Source organism: Galeopterus variegatus, unplaced genomic scaffold (genome assembly GCF_000696425.1).
Source record: "Galeopterus variegatus unplaced genomic scaffold, G_variegatus-3.0.2 Scaffold509, whole genome shotgun sequence".
In the NCBI taxonomy this organism is placed as follows: Eukaryota; Metazoa; Chordata; class Mammalia; order Dermoptera; family Cynocephalidae; genus Galeopterus; species Galeopterus variegatus.
In genome coordinates, this window is record NW_007726620.1 from 72,755 (window position 1) to 95,168 (window position 22,414).

A 22,414-nucleotide genomic window follows, 5' to 3' on the forward strand; every position below is an offset into this window, starting at 1 on the left:
AGAGCTTACATGGCATCATTTCTGGGAAATCTTCCATGACCTCCCACCCACTAAAATTAACCCCTTCCTCTTCAGGGCCACTTCTCTGTACCTTAGACACATGTATTGCTATACTCATCATGCCCTATTTTAAATCTCCTTGTTGATACAGTTTATAAAGTCACCCTCCATAGACTGTGAAACCCTTGAAGGCCAAGGTGGATTCCTAGTCAACAATATCCTGGCTTCCAGCACTCAGTACTTACTACACAGTAGGTTCCATGTATCCACAAACAATTATTGACTTGACGAGAACTTCTGTCCTTTGAACAGTCTGGATATAAATGTGTGGCTTTCCCTTCAGTGTGATTAAAAGTGGGCAGCTACGGTAAGATTTTGTTAAAATGTAAGTATTTGTTGTGTTTAAGGAATCTGTCTCGCAAGCATTAAGAAAGCTGACTGCTCTGGGTTACCATGAATGTGTACAAATAGGTCACCTGGGCAGGAAATCTTTTGTTGTCATTTAGGAGAAAGGAACATTAAGATGATTGAAAGCAACCTGGTTCATTCTCAGGGGCATCTGTCTAATCATATTATGTCCTTAGTCTTTTGAAAAGGCTATTAAAAATAATTGTAAGACCACTCACCCAGGTTAGACAATTACAGTCTTCTGAGCCTTACTCCTGGTAATGGGAAAATGGGAAATATGGCTCATTTTGCTTACTGATCTTGAGTGAATCCTCACCTCATTCCCTCTTGAGAAACTCAACTCTCATTCCTATGTCAGTGCAGGGGCCAAGCATATGACTGACTCTACCAACAGTGAACTGGGTTTTACCATAAAATATGACCTAGCTAATATTGTATTTTTAACTTCAGAGGTGAAAAGAAAGAAAACGGGCATTTAAAAAAACTTAAACTTAAAACATCAGCTAAGGTTTAAAGAAAATAGAAAAGAGCTTTTGGGTACCTGTGTGAAAATTTAATAAAGAGAGGATCAGCAGATATTAAGTATATTTTTAAGTTAAATCCAGAGTTTGTAGAATAAAGCAATGTGCTTTTAAAAAATTTGCTCCTTAATATTAAGACATTTGCTTTTATTTACAATCTCAAATAGAATCAAATTCCCTTCCTTTATGTGTTACATCAGCAGACATTAATACTAGTAATTATTATTAATTGATATACTTGTTTTCCATTTAAACCAATCTCTCACATTTAAAAATCAGTAATGAAAATAATGTTTTCTAAATTGTAGAGGTATGACTATCTAAAACTTGTATGCATCTCAAAATTTTTCTTATTCATAGTTTGGAGTTAGCCAGTATGTCAATAAATGAAGACTTTCAGGAATCACTTTTAAAAAATAACTGCACTATACTTTTTCTTTGAATTTTCATTTAAGATTTTAAATTCCATTTTCCCTATGCTTCCTAAGGAAGCAGGTACCATACATTCCCCATCACAAGTACAAACACATATTAAACTATTCTAGAATAGGATGGTGCATATGAAACCTTCACCGAGTCTTTACATGACCTGATTATAACACCAGAAACTGCTACTTAACAAATAGCTTACAAGTACAAACACATATTAAACTATTCTAGAATAGGATGGTGCATATGAAACCTTCACCGAATCTTTACATGACCTGATTATAACACCAGAAACTGCTACTTAACAAATAGCTTTGAGACTAAATTCAGATAAGAAGGTCAAATTCCAGAAAAGTTTACACAGGCACATTCTGGTTGGCGCCTCATACTCTGGACGCCCATCCCAGAATAGAAGAGATCCAAAGCTCCAGAGCCTCTTCAGACCCACTCAGAGTGACCTCTTCATCTTCACAGGGGGATGGGTCTGGCCAGCACTGGGGTCAGAGCAACCCCAAGCAACCCGAGCACCAAGGATACTGGTGAGGTGGCAACGTTGGATTACATGTATTATTCAATCTGAGCAGCTACAAATGAACAGGATGCATAGACTGGAATGAATGGAAAGTGTATAATTTTCTTTGGACAGCAGTTGGAGACAACGTTTAGGATTTATGTTTGGGGCCCTTTCACACTCATCATACGCATTTGTTTTTTTCACCACTCACCTCCAGTCCCCCACCCCTTTTATTTTGGTTAAAAGCCTAGGCCTACTCTCTTAAGTATTATAATAGTATCTGCCAGTACAAAAGTCAACAAACTCACAGGAGACAAAAGGCATTCTTGGTTTGATTGCTCCTAATAAACTTCAGTGCTTCCAGACCACATAATGTCATAGAATTATTTGTAATGCTTCTTTAAAAGGGTGACAGGGTTCAGAAATAAACTGCACATGGTAAGAAGAGCCTCCCCTGAGTTATCCCTGCAAAATGAGTTGCAAGGCTTTGGGAGTGGTGGTGGTTTCCGGCCATTAGTGTTCCTAATCAAGGCCAGCTTGGCATTTATGGGAATCTGCACAGATCAGGAGGATACATGCTATGTTCACGCAAGCCACCCTGCCTGATTTCTTCAAGGTTATACCGAAACCAAACTTTACTCCAATTCTCTTTGATTGGAATATTTCATCATTTTTCTGTATCCTTGAGATAAAGAGAAACCATGAAGTAGATGCATTAGGTCCATGGGTCACCAAATCACATTGAGAGCTTCATGCTCACATACAGCAATTACTGTCAACTCTCAATTAACCTTGTTACTGAAGGAAGCATTAATGTAGAAAATACAAATCCTAGATAGCCCAGCCATGTCTTCTTGCTGCCATAGTTTCAGCTGAGGTGAGAGAGAGAGAGAAAGAGACAGAGATAATGGGGGCACCACGAAAAGCTCAGGGCCAAGAGGTCTCTTAGGAAAATTTGAGTGGAAGTCATAAATTCAGCCACCACTCTTTGCCCTCTTTTATGCCCGTTGCCTTTTTGCCTGCACCAAGAAGCAAAAATAGCATCACTCTCCTGGGAAACTTCTGACTGACAGAAAAAAGCACTGAGGCGGAGGAAGCCAGCGGAAAGCAGCAGGAAAGCGTGGCTGGCCGTCCCCAGGCTGTCAGGGCGGCAGAGCAGGCAGGACTTCTGAGGACCACAGGGGGTTCTTCACCTTCCACTGCAGGAGGCTCCAGCCATGCCAATGCTCCCCTGGTACAGGGAAGGGGCGTGCGTGTGTCGCCCTTTAGGATTTTTGACTGCATTAACCAAAATGGCAAAAGGCGTTTACTTATAAGTGTTATAATTAATCATTTGCACACATAATAGCATTTTTATACTACAAATTCCTGCAGGTATAATTGCATGTCCACCAGGTCCTGAACATTAAGGCTATTCCCATCCTTCTGATGTAATGGGCCCTCCAGGCCCAGCATCCCCATTCCAGGCCCAGCAACCCCATTCCAGGCCCAGCACCCCCCATTCCAGGCCCAGCACCCCCCTTTCCAGGCCAGAAGCCTCAGGAAGAGTAACAACAATGCCTCTTCAAGTGATTCCCTGTGGCATTGCTCCAGACAGGGTCTGCATTTTAATAAGGAAAAAAGTCTTCAGTCATAAGAATAAAACTACAGTGGGATTCTAGACCCTTCTGAGCAGTTAGGGGATATGAAGAAAGGTACAGAAGGAGCAGGGGGAAGCCTCTGGAGTCACAGCAAAGATAGGCACATTGGAAAGGAAAGTTGGGAAATAACCTTAGGGAAAGAAAGGCAAAAAACATCACACAATTAAATATTTTAATGAAAAAAATTTTGGAGGGCCAAATGCATATTCTCTGTAAATATGACTTGACAATAAAATTAATGGGAAATGGGAAAAAGCCACTTACCAGTTTTTTTTTTGCCTCAAAATAAATGTGTATTAGAGTGAGGAATCTGGTGGGAATTTGGGTAAATAGATACAAAAAGTCAAATGACAATGTAATATAGAAACAGAAGAACCAACAGTGGAAAACATGAGGCAGTTTCTAGAAAATGCTAAGATTCTTCTTAATATGACAGAGAGAAGGAGAGAAAGAAACCTAATGAACTTCAAAAAGTTCAGGAAAAATAATAAGCTAGTGACTATAAAGGAGAAAGTGACTCACAGTAACAGGGAGAACTGTGAAGATTGGAAATTAGCAACTATAAAATATCAGCAGGCAAGGGCCGGCCCGGTGGCGCACTGGGTAGTGCGCCGCTTGGGAAGCGCGGGGGCGCTCCCGCCCGAGGGTTCGGATCCCACATACGGACCGGCTCCCGCTCACTGGCTGAGCGAGGCCCGGGAGCAACGCTAGGAAAGGTGCACACACGTCATGAAATGTCATGCTGTGACTTCCGGGAAAAGGTGGGGAGGGGAATAAAAGGTATTTTTATTCTTCTCCCTTCTTCCAAAACATAGACAAGCCAACAAAAAACAGTGAAATATGGAAGAAAATCTCACTTGTGACAAAATAAATAAGCAAACAAAAAAGCCACCACTTCCCTTACAAACCATGAAGCATACATAGAGTAAGTGCAGGAAGGACACTGGAAGTTGACAAATACCTCAAGTCTCAAGCAGGTGCAAAAAGTTCCCCCAAAGGAATGTCTAACATTTCTAAATGGCATATGTGATGAGCCTTTGAGGACAGTGGCAAGATTTACAGTATAAATTGATACTTCCCTGAAGAGTCACGGTTTGACACCACATAACAGAAGGAGAGGTGGAGCTAAGAGAAAACATGCTAATACTGTATTACTGTTTACTTTTTTATTGTATTACTATTGTATTCTTTCTAGCCAATGAAGAATTCCAGAGGTAGTGACACTCCTATAGAAATTCCAAGGGAGTAAGTAATAAAAATGTATATGAGGGTACTTCAAAAAGCTCATGGACAAATACAGTTAAAGCTAATACAAATCTTTCCATAAACTTTTTGAAAACCCCGTGTGTGAGTGTGCACGCATATGTGTGTGTATACTTGTATATACATGCATATACACACACACAGAGACTTACGCTTTCTAGATAATATTTTTATGCAAATGGAAATGGTCCCTTAGATGACTATTCAGATAGTATTTGAATTTTATAAGGGAAGGACAAAAAAGAAAATGTTAAAAATACGTAAAGCATTTAACTCTGTTATGTTAAACAACAGAATTTGGGCAATTTTCTGTATGGCTTCAGTCTGAGCACCCATTTCTTTGGGTTTTCAGAAGACAGGGGGGAAGGAATGAGAAGAGGAGGGTGACCAGATTATCATGCTTCCCTAGCCCTTGTATTGTTCTCAAGAGCTAAGGACTATTTCACCCAAAAAAATATAAATCAACACATAGAAAAAGCAATTCATCGACAATCAGGGTGCCTACTAATTGGTCTTAGAGCAAGTATGTGAGGCCGCTGCCAGCCAAGATACCTGGCAAGTATGAGTAAGAGCCATTGGAAGGATTTAAGGAACAACTTTTTGACTCTTCCTACAATAGACCTTGGACTTGGTGCCTGAGCCAGCCCATGTCACTGGGGCTTCTATTTTTCCCAGAAATCAGCTGGCAAAGAAAGATCTGAATTTAAAGTAGGTAACAAACTCTTACCAGTCCTCACAATTTGAGATACATGAGCTCTCTCACTCTTCTCCTGCCTGTTCTCAGGGTAAAATCTGAAGTCTCATGGGGCCTTTCAAGGAACATGGTTTATGTGCAGACGATAGACAATTAACAGACTCATGAAGGAAGTTGAGCTATGGAGGGAATCTAAGTGAACACGATGAAAATCAATGAAGCCAGAACACAGCGAACATTAAGCAGCATTTACTTAAGTGATACTGGCTAGTTGCACAGTTGGTTAAGTGGAGAAGTATGAGCTAATGCTGATTTCCTCTCTCAAATTCAAAAATACTAGAATGGATGACCAAAGGACTATACATTTCAAACTTGGGCAGCTTAAGAAACTGTTATGGGCTGAATTATGTCCCCGCAAAATTCCTGTGCTGAAGTCCTAACTCCCAGAACATCAGAATGTGGCTGTATTTGGAGATGGGGCCTTAAAAGAGGTAGCTAAGGTCAAATGAGGCCATTAGGTGGGCCCTAATCCAATATGACTGGTATCCTTATAAAAAGAGTGGGGCCGGCCCGGTGGCGCACTGCTACAGTGTGCCGCTTGGGAGTGCGGCGGCGCTCCCGCCAAGGGTTCGGATCCCACATACAGACCGGCCGCTCACTGGCTGAGCACGGTGCAGGAGCAACACCGAGGGTTGCGATCCCGTTGCCGGTCACGAAAAAAGACAAAAAGGAAAAAAAAAAAAAAAAAGAAGAGAAAACTAAGGCACAGACAGCCACAGAGGGAGAACAGCGTGAAGACAGCAGGAAGGCAGCCACTTACGAGCCATGGCCACAGAGGCCTCCGAAGAAGCCAACCCTGATGACATCTTGATCTTGGACTTCCAGCTTTCAGAACTGTGAGAAAATAAATTTCTGTTGTTTACACCCTCCAAATGCTGATACCGGCAGCCCTAGGAAACTAATATAGAAACCTCCTATAATGAGCCTTCTTTTTATCTCTTAGAAATCAGAAATAAGACCCAAGTTTCTCATGTGGCTAAATGTATTCTACATCATACTCACAACCCCAACGGGAAAGGCCAGTACAGCTAACATCCAGTCCCGGAGAGAGATGAGCTTCTTGAGCTGCCTCTCTTGCTCTTGGTTCCCGCTTCCTCTAGTCAGAAGACTAGAAAGGTCAGTGAGCACACAGATGCCAAAAAAGACAGCCTGGATAACCTGTAGGGAGACAACAGCCAGCATTAGTCCATCAGATCTAGAGAGACGCAAGCTGTGGAACTCCGAACCAGCTACGCATTTGCAACATGATACACAATTAGAAAGGATCAGAAGCACATGTAAAGAGCTCATCCTACAAACAGAAAATAGTCAGGTCTTTACAAATTAACCAGCTACGCATTTGCAACATGATACACAATTAGAAAGGATCAGAAGCACATGTAAAGAGTTCATCCTACAAACAGAAAATAGTCAGGTCTTTACAAATGGGTATTATAAGTGAGAAAATTCATCTTAAAAATACTACTTCCATTTTTGCTCACCTCAGGACAAGTGCAAAATATACATGCACACACTTCTAAATAGACTCAAAAGGAAGAATTGCAATTTGTGGTAATAATGGGCATGCTGATAGTATTGATCGGATCATCACATCTTGGGTACAGTTGGTGATAGTCAGCTTTGTACTCCACAAATGTACATAATCAATTTTAAAAATGTACAAAAAAAAGGGCAAGGGGAAAAAATAGATCCAACAGAAAGCAATATCAATTATCAAACTGGCATGTCCATTATTTTAAAGCATCATGTCTGTGGTTGGACTATATTGACTAGTGAGGTTTAACAAACATGTAAGACATGAAGACAAAAGAAGTCTGAATAATAAATGAGACAATTAGGTTAAATGTGAAGAAAACTTTTCCATGGTTTAATCTCTTAGATCTAGACATTTTTCCACCAAAGCAAGTGGTAGAAAGCTGGTCCTTGAGCCATAAAGAAATCAACTGAATGCAATAATCAAGTCTCTGATATGGAGCAATTTTCTGTTGTCAAACTTGAACTAAATGACCTCCTCCTCAGCTGTTCAGTACTTATGAAATAAAATCTTTCAAAAGTAATATCAATATAGATACCCACACCATTTTCCCAAAAAAGCTATCAGTTGTATGTTACCAAATCAATGACAAATTTAATCACTTACATCAGCTATGTTTTACTTGGACTATCGCAAGGGGAAAATCCTGAAGATCTATAGATCAATAATTTGTGAAATTCCTATAATGGGAGTAAAGTACTGACGATACAAAGCAATGAGTGGAGGCAGGAAGCATGCTATAATACAGCTCGCAAATGATAATTCAAATTATGGAAAGGGCAGAAAATATATTCCCAGGGCTCAGTCATACCCATTTAGCACCAAGGATAGATTCAGGAGGAATTTTCTAGCTGCTTCTACTGGAAATAATTTACTGATGAGATATTTGCAAGAGATACAATTGTAGTCATTTTAACTCTTTAGAAAACATAACAAGTACTTTTTCTTGTAAATTTCTGTGTTGACAGTGGAAAGACTCTGAAAGCTCTGGATGGGTTCCTCACTTAGGCACAGAAAGAAGAGCAGGAGAATCCTAAAAAGGACCCAGTTCTATCCCTTAGCACAGCACTGCAACACAGACATTGTCAATGTAGGCTTCTTTCCAGAGTTCACCAAATTCTGTTGTGATTAGCCAACCTTAGCCAGAGTATTGTTCTATTTTTCCTCATAACTTAGCCTGTCTTTAACTTCAATGTCTTACGGTTTATTGTCATTCTTTCTACAGCCAGAAAAACCAGAGTTTTTCAGAGGCTGCCACCAATGAGAATGACACGATAAAAGTGTTGGCAGGAATCAGGTTTTGTTAACCTGAAATAACTTAACTGACTCAAGGAATAATTTCATCCTTGGGAAAATTTTCTATATCATATCTTAGGACATTAGATGTTTGAATCTCTGTGTTGGCCCTAATGGAGTTTGAGAAATTGGAGTGATCATACTGGGGAATAATAGTCTCCATGACAATCTGGGCGGTAAACATTAAAAGTGTGCTCCATGACCAGTAACCAGGGAAATGCAAATTAAGACCATAATGAGATAGCATTTCTCACCAGTAAAATTATTTACAATTTATCTCTGACTATACTGAATATTATAAGGATGTAGAACAACCAAAAACTTACGGTGGGAATGCAAATCTGGACAACCACTTTGAAGAACGGTTGACCATATCTAGTAATTTAAAGGTGTATGTTCTCTATTGACTTAGGGACTCAACTATGAAGAGTATTCCCTACAGAAACGCTCATACATGTGTCCAAGTCACATCTACTGAAAGTTAATTTCAGCATTCATTGCTTCAAAAAAATTGAAATAATCTGTATGTTTCCTAATAGTTGACTGGATAAATAATTGTGCTATATTCATACACTGGTATTCTAAGAACATACCCATTTTTAACTTTCACAACAAAACATTAAACCAAAAAAAGGAAACTAGAAAAGAATGGTATATTTTGAAACCATTAAAGTAGGTTTTTAAAAATGAGGTATTTGGTTGTATATTTTGTAAAAAGAAATGCCATTTTTTATATTCTAAGAACATACCCATTTTTAACTTTCACAACAAAACATTAAACCAAAAAAAGGAAACCAGAAAAGAATGGTATATTTTGAAACCATTAAAGTAAGTTTTTAAAAATGAGGTATTTAGTTGTATATTTTGTAAAAAGAAATGCCATTTTTTTAAAATTTTTATTTTATTTTTTGTCCTTTATGTGACCGGTAAGGGGATCGCAACCCTTTGCTTGGTGTCGCCCGCACTGCGCTCTCCCGAGTGCGCCATGGGGTCGGCCCAAGAAATGCCATTATAAATGCAGGTTTATGAAGTAAAATATTAAAAAGTGCATGGGAATTAATAACATTGAATTCGGGTACCTCTAGAGAGAGGAAGATAAAATTGGGGGAAGAACACAAGGGCCTCAACCTTGTATATTGATAATATTTTATTTCATAAGTTGATTGTTGGGTATATTTACATTTATGGCATTACTCTCTCTATATTACATTAGTATGAAATATTTCCAAATATTTTAAGAATAAAAGTTTTAAAAAGAGTGGTTTTCATACTTTTGAAGTATAGTTGGCTAATCTATTTCAAATACTTTTCTTCCAAGTCAGTTTCCCCTAGTTTTAAAGATTGGCTAATAATACCATGACTTGGTAGGCTCAGGAAGCCTAGAGATTGTATCATATGTAAAAAAAATCTGCAGGATTTTTGTGTATAGGCAAATTAAATAGAATCTGGACTTGGTAATAATGAAGCATAAATATCTGTACACCACTGATCTGTTTCATGCAGGCTGGGAAACAAGAAGATGTGGGGGTGGTTAAGTCCAAGAAAAGAGGTTCTAGTTATAATTATTGTAATACCTTCAAAAGACAAGTGAATTTACTAGCACTGTTCACTTAAAAACTTGCCAGTATAGTAACTGGTACCAGACTTGCTTTCCCACCATAAGCAACTAGACATTTGGACTAAATAAATAAATACATAAATCAACTTTTTCAGATATTGGATTTTTACTCTGCAATCAGCTGGAGAAATCTCTTTTAAAGGGCTTACCAGATGAAGTCAGACCTGCCTTAGATAATCCTCCTTTTGCAATATAAAGTAATACAGTCACAGCAGTGATCATATTCAGAGGTTCTTTCCAAACCCAATGAGAGGGGATTTTAAAAAGATGAGTGTCTTGGGGAGCCATCTTAGAATTCTGCCTACCACAAGTTGTAGGCTAAATAATTCTGAGAGCTTACTCAAGACGGAGAGGTATACAAGTTCTGACCAATCAAATGATAGAGGCCTTGTTGGTTACAATACATGTTCAGTGGAGTGCCAAGAAGTTTCATGCCTAAATAGTGGCACTAAAATAACTCCGGAATAAAGGCTATTATAGATCCACCCCAGTAACACTTTAAAACAATCATTAAAAAAATCAAGCTGATCTACACGTAATTTAAATGCCTACAAAAACGAAATTCTATATTCTTTTAAGGAAGACAACGAAATCCAGACATTCAACAACATAGCACACAATTTCCAATATCCAATCAAAAATTACCAGACCAGGAGAAAAACCATACAATAAAAACAGATACAGAAACAACAAAAATATAGGAATTAACAGACAAGGACATTAAAAAACTAGATGAAATAAATTCAAAAAGTTAAAAGAAGACATAAAAATTATGAGAGAAATAAAACAATTAAACACTGCAAAAGATTAAAAAACTGAATATATAACAATAGAAACTATCTAAAATTAATCATAGAAAAAATATTTAAAAAATTTTCAGAACCTCAGTGAACTGTGAGAAAATATCAAGCAGTATAATATATGTGTATTGGAATCCCAAAAGAGGAAGGGATGGTCAGGTAGAAAAAAATATTTGAAAAAATAATGGCAGAAATTTTCTCAACTTTTCTGAAACCTATAAACCCACAGGTCTAAGAAACTCAGCAGTGGAGGATACACANATTCTAAGAACATACCCATTTTTAACTTTCACAACAAAACATTAAACCAAAAAAAGGAAACTAGAAAAGAATGGTATATTTTGAAACCATTAAAGTAGGTTTTTAAAAATGAGGTATTTGGTTGTATATTTTGTAAAAAGAAATGCCATTTTTTAAAAATTTTTATTTTATTTTTTGTCCTTTATGTGACCGGTAAGGGGATCGCAACCCTTTGCTTGGTGTCGCCCGCACTGCGCTCTCCCGAGTGCGCCATGGGGTCGGCCCAAGAAATGCCATTATAAATGCAGGTTTATGAAGTAAAATATTAAAAAGTGCATGGGAATTAATAACATTGAATTCGGGTACCTCTAGAGAGAGGAAGATAAAATTGGGGGAAGAACACAAGGGCCTCAACCTTGTATATTGATAATATTTTATTTCATAAGTTGATTGTTGGGTATATTTACATTTATGGCATTACTCTCTCTATATTACATTAGTATGAAATATTTCCAAATATTTTAAGAATAAAAGTTTTAAAAAGAGTGGTTTTCATACTTTTGAAGTATAGTTGGCTAATCTATTTCAAATACTTTTCTTCCAAGTCAGTTTCCCCTAGTTTTAAAGATTGGCTAATAATACCATGACTTGGTAGGCTCAGGAAGCCTAGAGATTGTATCATATGTAAAAAAAATCTGCAGGATTTTTGTGTATAGGCAAATTAAATAGAATCTGGACTTGGTAATAATGAAGCATAAATATCTGTACACCACTGATCTGTTTCATGCAGGCTGGGAAACAAGAAGATGTGGGGGTGGTTAAGTCCAAGAAAAGAGGTTCTAGTTATAATTATTGTAATACCTTCAAAAGACAAGTGAATTTACTAGCACTGTTCACTTAAAAACTTGCCAGTATAGTAACTGGTACCAGACTTGCTTTCCCACCATAAGCAACTAGACATTTGGACTAAATAAATAAATACATAAATCAACTTTTTCAGATATTGGATTTTTACTCTGCAATCAGCTGGAGAAATCTCTTTTAAAGGGCTTACCAGATGAAGTCAGACCTGCCTTAGATAATCCTCCTTTTGCAATATAAAGTAATACAGTCACAGCAGTGATCATATTCAGAGGTTCTTTCCAAACCCAATGAGAGGGGATTTTAAAAAGATGAGTGTCTTGGGGAGCCATCTTAGAATTCTGCCTACCACAAGTTGTAGGCTAAATAATTCTGAGAGCTTACTCAAGACGGAGAGGTATACAAGTTCTGACCAATCAAATGATAGAGGCCTTGTTGGTTACAATACATGTTCAGTGGAGTGCCAAGAAGTTTCATGCCTAAATAGTGGCACTAAAATAACTCCGGAATAAAGGCTATTATAGATCCACCCCAGTAACACTTTAAAACAATCATTAAAAAAATCAAGCTGATCTACACGTAATTTAAATGCCTACAAAAACGAAATTCTATATTCTTTTAAGGAAGACAACGAAATCCAGACATTCAACAACATAGCACACAATTTCCAATATCCAATCAAAAATTACCAGACCAGGAGAAAAACCATACAATAAAAACAGATACAGAAACAACAAAAATATAGGAATTAACAGACAAGGACATTAAAAAACTAGATGAAATAAATTCAAAAAGTTAAAAGAAGACATAAAAATTATGAGAGAAATAAAACAATTAAACACTGCAAAAGATTAAAAAACTGAATATATAACAATAGAAACTATCTAAAATTAATCATAGAAAAAATATTTTAAAAATTTTCAGAACCTCAGTGAACTGTGAGAAAATATCAAGCAGTATAATATATGTGTATTGGAATCCCAAAAGAGGAAGGGATGGTCAGGTAGAAAAAAATATTTGAAAAAATAATGGCAGAAATTTTCTCAACTTTTCTGAAACCTATAAACCCACAGGTCTAAGAAACTCAGCAGTGGAGGATACACAAAGAAAAACACATCAATATACAATGTAATCAAATTTCTAAAATCTGTGATAAAGTGGAAATTTAAAAGCCACAGGACAAAAAGACATCACATATAGAAAAATAAAGATGATAATTTTCACAGATTTCTTGTGTAAATTAATCCAGGCTAGGAGACAAGGAAATAACATCTTTAGAGTTTTATAAGGGAGAAAAAAAATTGTCAAAGGCAAGACTTTTTCAGACAAACAGAAACGGACAGAATTCACTGTCAGCAGACTTTCACTACAAGAAATGTTAAAGGAATGAAAAAATGATACCAGATATAATGTCAAATCTATACAAAACAATGACAATTGCTGAAAAATAGTAAATATATGGGTAATATGAATATGTGGATAAATATAAAAGATTTGTATTTTTCTAACTTTTAAATGTATTAAATATAATTGACTACAGCAAGATATAAATACATCGTAAGGTTTTAAGCATACTTACAAGTAAAATTTATGACAGCAATAGCTTAAAGGACAAAAAGGGAGGAATGGAAGGTATTCTGTTGTAAGGTTCTCACATTATACACGAAGTAGTATAGACTGTGATAAGTTAAAAGATTCATATTGTAAACCATGGAACAACCACTAAAACAATAAAATAGGGAGCTTTAGTTGTCTATTGCTGCATAACCAATTACCACACTTAACAGCTAAAACACCACCAATTTATTACTTCACAGTTTTGTTGGTCAGAATCTGAGGTGGGTTACTCTGAGTTCAATGTTCAGGTTATACCACAAATTCAATGTGCTGGCCAAACTGGGCTCTTATGTGGATGCTTAAAGAAAAGATCTACTTCCAAGTTCATTCCAGTTTTTGGTAGAACCCAGTTCCTTGAGACTGTAAGACTGAGAAGTTCATGTTTCTTTATTGGCTGTTGATCAGGGTCACTCTCAGCTCCCTGTGTCAGCTCTCCAGTCCTTGCTCATAGCTGCTTCCATTTTCCAAGCCAGCAAATGAATGTTGAACCCTTCTTATGCTTCAAATCTCGCTGACTTTCTTTTCTGTTTTCCTCATCTGCCATAGAACTGAAAATGCTTTCTGCCTTTAAGGCTCATGAGATGAGGCTCACCTAGATAAAGTTCCTTTCTTAAGGTCAACTGTGCCACATACCATAAAACAATCAAAGGAGTTATATCTCATTATATTCATGGGTTCCTGGGATTATAGTAGGATAGCTTTGGGGGCTGTTATAGAAATTCTGTCTATCACAACTAATAAGCCAATAGTAGAAATAAAATGGAATACTAACAATATTAATTTAATGCAAAAGAAGCCAGAAGTGAAGAAAAGATACAGAACATGGGACAAAGAAAAAACAATATAATATCAGACTTAAACCCAACAATGCCTATAATTGCATTAAATGTAAATGGTGTAAGGTCTCCAATTAAAAGGCAGAGATTGTTCAGATTGGATTTAACAAAACAACCAAAAAAAAAAAAAAAGGTAAATATGAATATACAATTGGTTAAAAGTAAATGGATGCAAACACTAATCATAAGAAAGCTGGAGTAGCTATACTAATATCAAAGGGTAAGTTTCTAGGAAAGGAATATTACCAAAAATAAAGACGAGCATGTCATAATGATAAAAAGGTCAATTCATCAAGAAGACATAATGAACTTAAATATTTATGTACCTAATACCAGACCTTCAAATTAGAGGAGGAAGATGCTGGTTTAACATGGAGCTAAATTACTCAATGTTTTTTGTATAAATAAATGATTCACTAACTCTTGAGAAACAGATGCTTTTATAAAGATTTAAAATGAAAGGAAGGAAAGAAATAGGAATAGGAGAGAACCTTAAAACAAAGAAGAAAAGGAAGAAACAGAATCTCATATTCTAGGAGAGGAGAAAAACAAAAGAATTTCTTCAAATATAAGTAACAGTCTAAACAACATTTTGCCGAATTTATACAATTAACTATACATATAAAGTCTTATACATTTCTACAGTTGATTTATCTTCTTATCCAATGGTGTAGTCTAACACGGCACAATTACCTGGTGGTTATGCTGTCACTCTCTATAGACCTCTCTACTAGCTCTCCCCTGCCTGCAACTGGAGTAAGGCCCCCACCTCACCTAAACTGCTCTAAAAGACTTCCCCAAAGTGAGTTTGTAGAGATCATGGAAGGAAAGTAGCACAAAATGATTTTTTCCTAGTTTCTAAACATAAGGAGACAGAAAGGGAATTTTTAGGCTTTGCTATTATTTCTTTAACTCACACTGGTTAATCCTTAAAAAATAATCTCTGAAAATTATGAAACAGTTTATAATTCTCTGGAAAGAAGCATTGAATAACTTTAGGTTATTTGCTTATTTAAGAAGTAGTTTGCCAATACTGTTAACCACTTTAGATTTCTGCCATTTTATTAGAGTTTGATTTGAGCTGACAATAAACAAATTCCATAAGAGACATTTTCTGTGTTTTACTATTGCCTGTAGGTATCATGATGTCTGCTGCAACTTAAAACTCATTAAATTAACTGTTAAAAATGTAAAAGTTATATGGAGATGCACAAGGAGATTTTAAGCAGGATTACCTTGAAGTATTTATCAGCTCCAGTCATTCTGCAGAGCTGGCACTTTCAAACCATCAACTCAGCATGACACACATATACACCATCTGGCTTTGGGATCTTAGCAGTCTGGTTGCTCTTATTATTTTACATCACATGTAGAAATGAAGTGGTCAAATGTATCATATCTCTCCAAGAAATATAAATAGGGATTCATCAAAATTACAAAACATTCCCAGGATATTCTGAAGTCACTCAGTGTTTGTTTCTCTAGAATGTTCTCTACTATTTAATTCCTTCTGTATCCTTCCTCCACCTCCTCTACTCTTCCTGTCAAGAAATTATAACTTATTTACTGAGTCATTTTAGATTTAGAATTCATTTCCACAAATATGGAAATGTATCCAAATTCCATTCATATCTTTTATCTTTTTTTTACACATGACTGGTATGGATTAAATTAATTTAATATTACTTTTTTTTCTTCTCTGGAGTGCACTAAATTATGACAATTCTGTTTGTACTATAGGGAAAATTCATTCGACTTCTACCATTTATTCCTAAACACAGATGATATAGTTAATTCTGAATAGGTTTTATTTCATTCCATTATGTCATCTTCAATTTCCTCAATTAAATTTAATTGCACCAAAGCTACACTCTGTATATCAAGTTATGTCATTACTTTAATTGGTTGCTAATTTATATGTATCTGCCTAATTGACCAAACTCAGGCAAGACACAAGAATGCATCAAAGTAGGAGAAGCAGCACATTATATAAGAAATGAATTACTATTTGTATAAATTTTAAAAGGCCAGAGTACAGCTGACTTGACCTTTGAACATAAGATTTCAGTGACTGGTATCTCTGATGAACCACATTTTGATTATGTTGTACTTTCATAACATTAATATAAAGAATACCATAGTGTATGTCTTGAAGATTGTGCTTATTTTCAAGGTAATTTTAGACAGAGTAGACAGAAGAAAACAAGAAGATGGAACTCTGAGGGGTAGCAATGGAAACTGGAGTGACATGGATTATAAAATGAAGGAAAACTGTGGAGAGAACAGATGGGAAGGAGGCAGTGAGATTTATTGATGTCATAAAGAAAGGCCTGGAGGAGTCTCCATATGGGGATAAGAGCATTAATTAAAGGCGAAATGATAAGGAAGAAATGAAAAATCTACCTGGACTCTTTTCTAATTAGAGAACACAAAGTACTGCATGACATTTAATAAATATATATGCAATCCAGAGAAGAACATTAGAATAGTCTATCTATATAGTCTGTGTCTGTCTGTCTATCTACCTACCTACCTACCTAGATATACATCTGATATATACATATATGACATACATGGGGGCAAGAGGTTGCATGTGTATGTGTGTGAGTAAGGAATTTCTACTATGCAGAAAAGTCAGTAACATATTTGGAGAAATGGCATGAGCTCAAAACCTTTCGTATCTCACCTATAGTAACATATCATGAGGCACTTTAGAGCATAAAAAGTTACTTTGTTTTCAGTTCATAAAACATTCAGTGCACTTCTTGCTGGAAAACAACCTTTGGCAATATCTGTGTTCAGTGAAGAGTGAATTTCAGTGAAGGAGTTAAATAACATGGAAAGGATATAAGAGCCACAAAATAGCAGTGCCATAAAACTCCATGCCACAATATCTTACTTTTTAATAGTGCATACTTCCTTCTCCCTGTTATCAAGATGAAGAGTGAATGCCAAAGGTAATTCAGCACCATGAGACAGTGACTCAGTATGAAATCAGATGAGTGAATTCTGCAAGGATTTTCTTTGCATTTGTTTCCAGTGCCCTCCTTGCCTGAGACATCTGAACATCCTATCGCAGTTCAACAGCCATGCGAGTCCGTCATTAGTTACTTGGAGTCAATGATAAGTTACATATTTGAATGCTACTCTGTAGAGAAATTGATGCATTTAAAAGTACCACAAGTTCTTTCTAGCCCGTCATCCATGGAAACTATGCCCATAGATGCACTGCCAGGTGAATTATCCTCTACTATCCTTGGAAGAAGTTACCCTGACCAAGCCAATATGGACCACTTGCTCTAATGACTAACTCTATTTTTCTAAATCTGTCACGTAAGTGATGTGCTTTAACACCCAATCTTTTTCAAGGAAATTTCACCACAAACAATTTTGAAGAGATGGACCAACTGCACCATCAGGCATGTGGTTTGCAGAATGTGATTTAGAATCCTTGCTCATATGCATAGACATTTCTCATACTGCTCCATCTCATTCCTAAAAATCGATAAAATCAGCTGTAAGTCACCACTAGAAAGAAATCCATTAAGACAGACAGAAAGAAAAGAAAGCTTTTCAGTCAGAAATAATGTACTTAGCTGAGCAGCTATGGGAAGGAAAGCTTGTCAACAGAATTTCTTACAATACCATATAACTACCTTCAATACATAAGCAACAAGGAGAACAGTCCCCTAAAGAAGGCATTTGGAAATGTTTCACACCATAATGGGTAGAATCATGCCATGTTTCATCAACAACCTGACAGAGTAAAGCAGGGACCTTTCAAGAGATTACATTATAACCTGCAAATAATGATAGAAAATTCTCTCTTGCATGTTCTGGCTGGGCTTTCACAGCTATGTATGTGGGGTCTACACTGACACGATTAGCTACTCAGAAATTGTACATGCTTAAAGATCTTTTAAACTATTAATATTAGCATGAATCCTTTTTGGACACTGAATTAAACACACCACTGATTTATTTAACATTACTTATTGATTAATTAGTATGTGCAAACTAATAATGCAGAAATGCACACTGTTAAAGATCGTGCACCATGCTGCAAATGTGAATATGCTTAGAAGTGCCTAACCGCTAACTTAGCAGTATCTCTACCTTTGCTAAATATATGATGTCTAAATTTCAGTACAATAATAGAGATCAGTAATTACTAAGAAAAAAAAGGATGTTGCATTTTTTTTTTTTTGTATAAATAATATTTATTTAAATGGGCATCAATAATCTTGCAGGATTCAGGAAATAAACTTTAAAAGAACTCAGAGATTTCCAAACCTGGCTGTACATTAGAATTACAGTGTATGGGGATGTTGCATCTTTAATAATACAAATCTGTTCTGGAATGCATTAAATTTTCTAACATTGGAAAATGTATTTTATCCCACTAAATTTTTACTCATGGTGACAATTTACCTCAGCAGAATATGATTTAAGTGCCCCCCCAAAATCATGAGTTAAAGAGGTACCTAGATAAGTCCAAAACCTACATAAGATTTAAAAAGAACTCTAAAGAGTACCCCAGGGCTCAGGGACAGTACTCAAGGAAAAGAAAACTTGGAAGAGACCGCTCTTTCCCCAAAATGGGCTTCAGGCTCCACTGGAGAAGGTGTGTTTGCAGCCTGTAGGAAAGTGAAGAAATTCTCTGGTTGTCTGACAAGTTGTGGTCCACAGCTACTGGGCAGGAAGGAAGCAGCCCTCTCAGGTGCAGGTGAGACTGCTAACGAGCAGATGCACAGAAGGAGTTGAATACTCACCCTGGGCAAGAGACCTGGAGCATGTGGTGTCCTTTTCTGGAAGGCTGCAGGGAGGTGGTCACCAGGCCAGGCTGGGCTGTGAGGTCACTGAAGGATGCACACCCCCCTGCCTGTGGCTGAAGCAGAGCAATACTGGATGTCCTCATACTTAATGTCACTGACCAATGCATGGGGCAGCAGCTGGCACCAGTAAAAGAAGCCCCATCCTCCTGCAATGTCTCTTTGTCACCCTTTACTGTGAAAGCTCAACATCATCCTCACTGTGAAGGAGAAACGCTTATGAAGTCCAGTCCATTACAGAGCATGTACTGAAGGGTGAATTTGAAGGTGAAAGAGGATACATATTATCTCACTTACTCATCATGATTTCACTGATTTTTAATAGTACCACTGACACTATTATAGTTATTCTTATGAAATGCAGAAAAATCACTGAAGAACATTTGCTTTTTGTTATTCATCCTGGCAATCCCAGCCCTATCTCCTGACTTTTGGCCACTTAATTATTTTCTATTCTCTTTGATAGGCAGCACATCAGGAAAACCTATGAAAACATTTTCTTAATATTTTAAATATGGTAGGACATTCAAAGTGGCCTAATTTGCTACTAGAGTGTGATACTTGTGTTCGATAGAGAAGGTTGATGTGAATGGCCAAAACTAAATTTTACATATGTTGAAAATTAACCAATCTTTATCATGCCTTTCCTGTTCATATTAGAAATGTTTGTAAAGACAAAAAATAGCAAACAACCCAAATGTGCATAGACTCAACCATCAATAAATAGAGCTAATAAAAGAATCATCATAGCAGTGAAAATATATTGCCTAAAGTAACATGTATCAACATGGATGAATTGTACAAGCATAAACAATAAAAGCAAGCTGTAGAAGACTGAAAAAATATGATACCACTTAAATAAAGTTCTACAAGAAATGAAAGAAAATTCCACAATAGTAACCCAGCAATACACACGTGGTAAACTATAAGGAAAAACAAGGCAGCGAAAATAATAAAACCCTACCAATAGCCAGGTTGGAGTCTCCCCCTCCCTATCCCAACACAGTCTCAAGCCACCTTTTGTTTTCTGCCACTGGATCCAAGTGTAATGAAATCATCATTAGCATTGCTATTCTGTAAGTGTCTGGCTCTCTTGAGGACAGAGTTTTGTTTTAGTTCAATATGTATCCCTAGAGCTTAGCACAACATCTGGGATGCGGTGTTAATACGCATTGACTAATTAGAGATTAGTAACAGTGGAGAAGATGGCTGAGTGGAGTGGGAGGGGGCCTGACTTGGGGCTGACAGGACAGCCAGCAAATGCTGAGGGCCCCGTAAGGGGGGAGCTGTATTTCCACGGGCCTGCACTGTTCTATTACTGTTTTTCCAGCGAGGCTCAGTGCCGTAGTTACAGGCCATGCAAATGGGAGCTAATGGGTTCGAGGGCTTGCAAGGCAATGCCAGTAAGACGCTGTGGCAGTGCGGCTATCAGGAGTTAATAATTAGAGATAGATCCTGGGGCTTGGAATGGTCAGAGAAAAACACTGAGTCAGGAGGGAGATAGAAGGGGAGTAATTGGCTGGGTCACAGGTGCAGTGGGAGTGAATAAACTGGAAGACAGGAGACTGTGGTCCCAGAATGAGCAAAGGTCAAGCCTTTCTAAATGACAGCAAGATCGTGGCAGGGGAGGGAATGGCAGTAAGCTGCCAGGTGGATGAGACCAAAGTTGGCAGAGTTGAGGAGAAAAAAAGGCTGTGAGCAACGAATCTCTAATTATGCCATTGTCAACTCTGAGGCAAAAAAAAAAAAAAAAAGGTTAAGAGAAATTAGAATCAAAATACAAAGAAATATAGGTACTAAAAGAATATCAGAGATTCTATAAACCTATCAATTAAGTATATAATTATAAAATGTATGTCTATAAGACAATGAATAGTGACTGAGTACCTTGCATCAATAGAAATAGACACAATGGAATTTTTCTGTTGTACATTAAAGTAATATATCTTCTTTTGATTTTCCCATATTTCCATTCTCATAAACATACAAGATATGTGTTTAAATGCTAATAAATAGGGAGAAGCATCAATAACCAAAGTTGTACATGGACAGAAAATTTTTAAAAATTTTGATGAATGTATTCTGTTAAGTGATAAAGCTGGTCTCATCACCTTTGCTGTAGATGGAAGAAAGAAGGCAAATCCATAATCCCCTGGAGAAGTTATTAACAGGTATTAATAAAAACATACATTTCTTTTTCTAAAAGCAGTATGCACCTGAAAACTTCTCCTGAGAGAAATTAACTCAATACCTACACTTCAAGAAGTCAAATAAAATTTTAAAAAATGTAAATTCAAGAAGAAACAACACTAAGAGCTCTAAGAACTCAGAATATAGAAAATATATAATTTATGTTGCTTAATAAAGGTACATTAATTTTGAAAACTAGCAATAATTTTCTCACCAGAATAACAAATATAAATTATCTGCTGTTTGTTAGAAATTAGAAAGTACACTAGGTTTTATATTAGAAAGCATACTAAACTTTATACTAAATTTTTTTTTTCCTTTTTGTCTTTTTTACTGGCCGGTAACGGGATCGCAACCCTCGGTGTCGAGCCCGCGCCGCGCTCAGACAGTGAGCGGGAGCCGGTCACCACATGGGATCCAAACCCTCGGCGGGAGCGCCGCCGCACTCCCAAGCGGCGCACTCTCCAGTGCGCCACCGGGCTGGCCCTATACTAAATTTTAAAGATAGCTAGGAAAAACTAAGTTGATGGAAAACTTGGTATAGAATACTAAATTTAGTAAAAAGATGTTTATAAATTTCTAAGTGATTCCAAAAAATATTTTCCTGAAAAGTATATAAAAAATCAGAATCATTAACAAGATTATTTGAATAATAATCACAAGATTTTACTAGTAAACAATGAAACACTTATGGTTTGTCCACAATGAGATATCTATCATCTCACGCCAGTTAGACTGGCTACTATCAAAAAGACAGAGAATAACAAATGCTGGCGAGAATACATAGAAAGGGGAACTACACTGTTGGTAGGACTGTAAATTGGTGCAGCCATTATGGAAAATGGTATGGAGGCGGTACGGAGGTTCCTCAAACAACTACAGATAGAACTGCTACACGATCTAGCAATTCCTCTGCTGGGTGTGTACCCAAAGGAATGGACATAATCATGTCAAAGGGACACCTGCGCATATTTATCACAGCTCTATTTACAATAGCCAAGAGTTGGAACCAACCTAAATGTCCATTGTCAGACGATTGGATAACGAAAATGTGGTATATT

General features: G+C 36.9%; 1 protein-coding gene across 1 annotated transcript in view; it reads right to left on the bottom strand.

The window, feature by feature from the left end:
- The window catches only part of LOC103587976 (androgen-induced gene 1 protein), a 134,694-nt gene that overhangs the window by 59,515 nt on the left and 52,765 nt on the right, over positions 1-22,414 (bottom strand). The window contains exon 2 of the mRNA XM_008569546.1: positions 6,532-6,687. Coding sequence (XP_008567768.1) covers positions 6,532-6,687 — 156 coding nt within the window. The remainder of the gene's footprint in view (positions 1-6,531; positions 6,688-22,414) is intronic.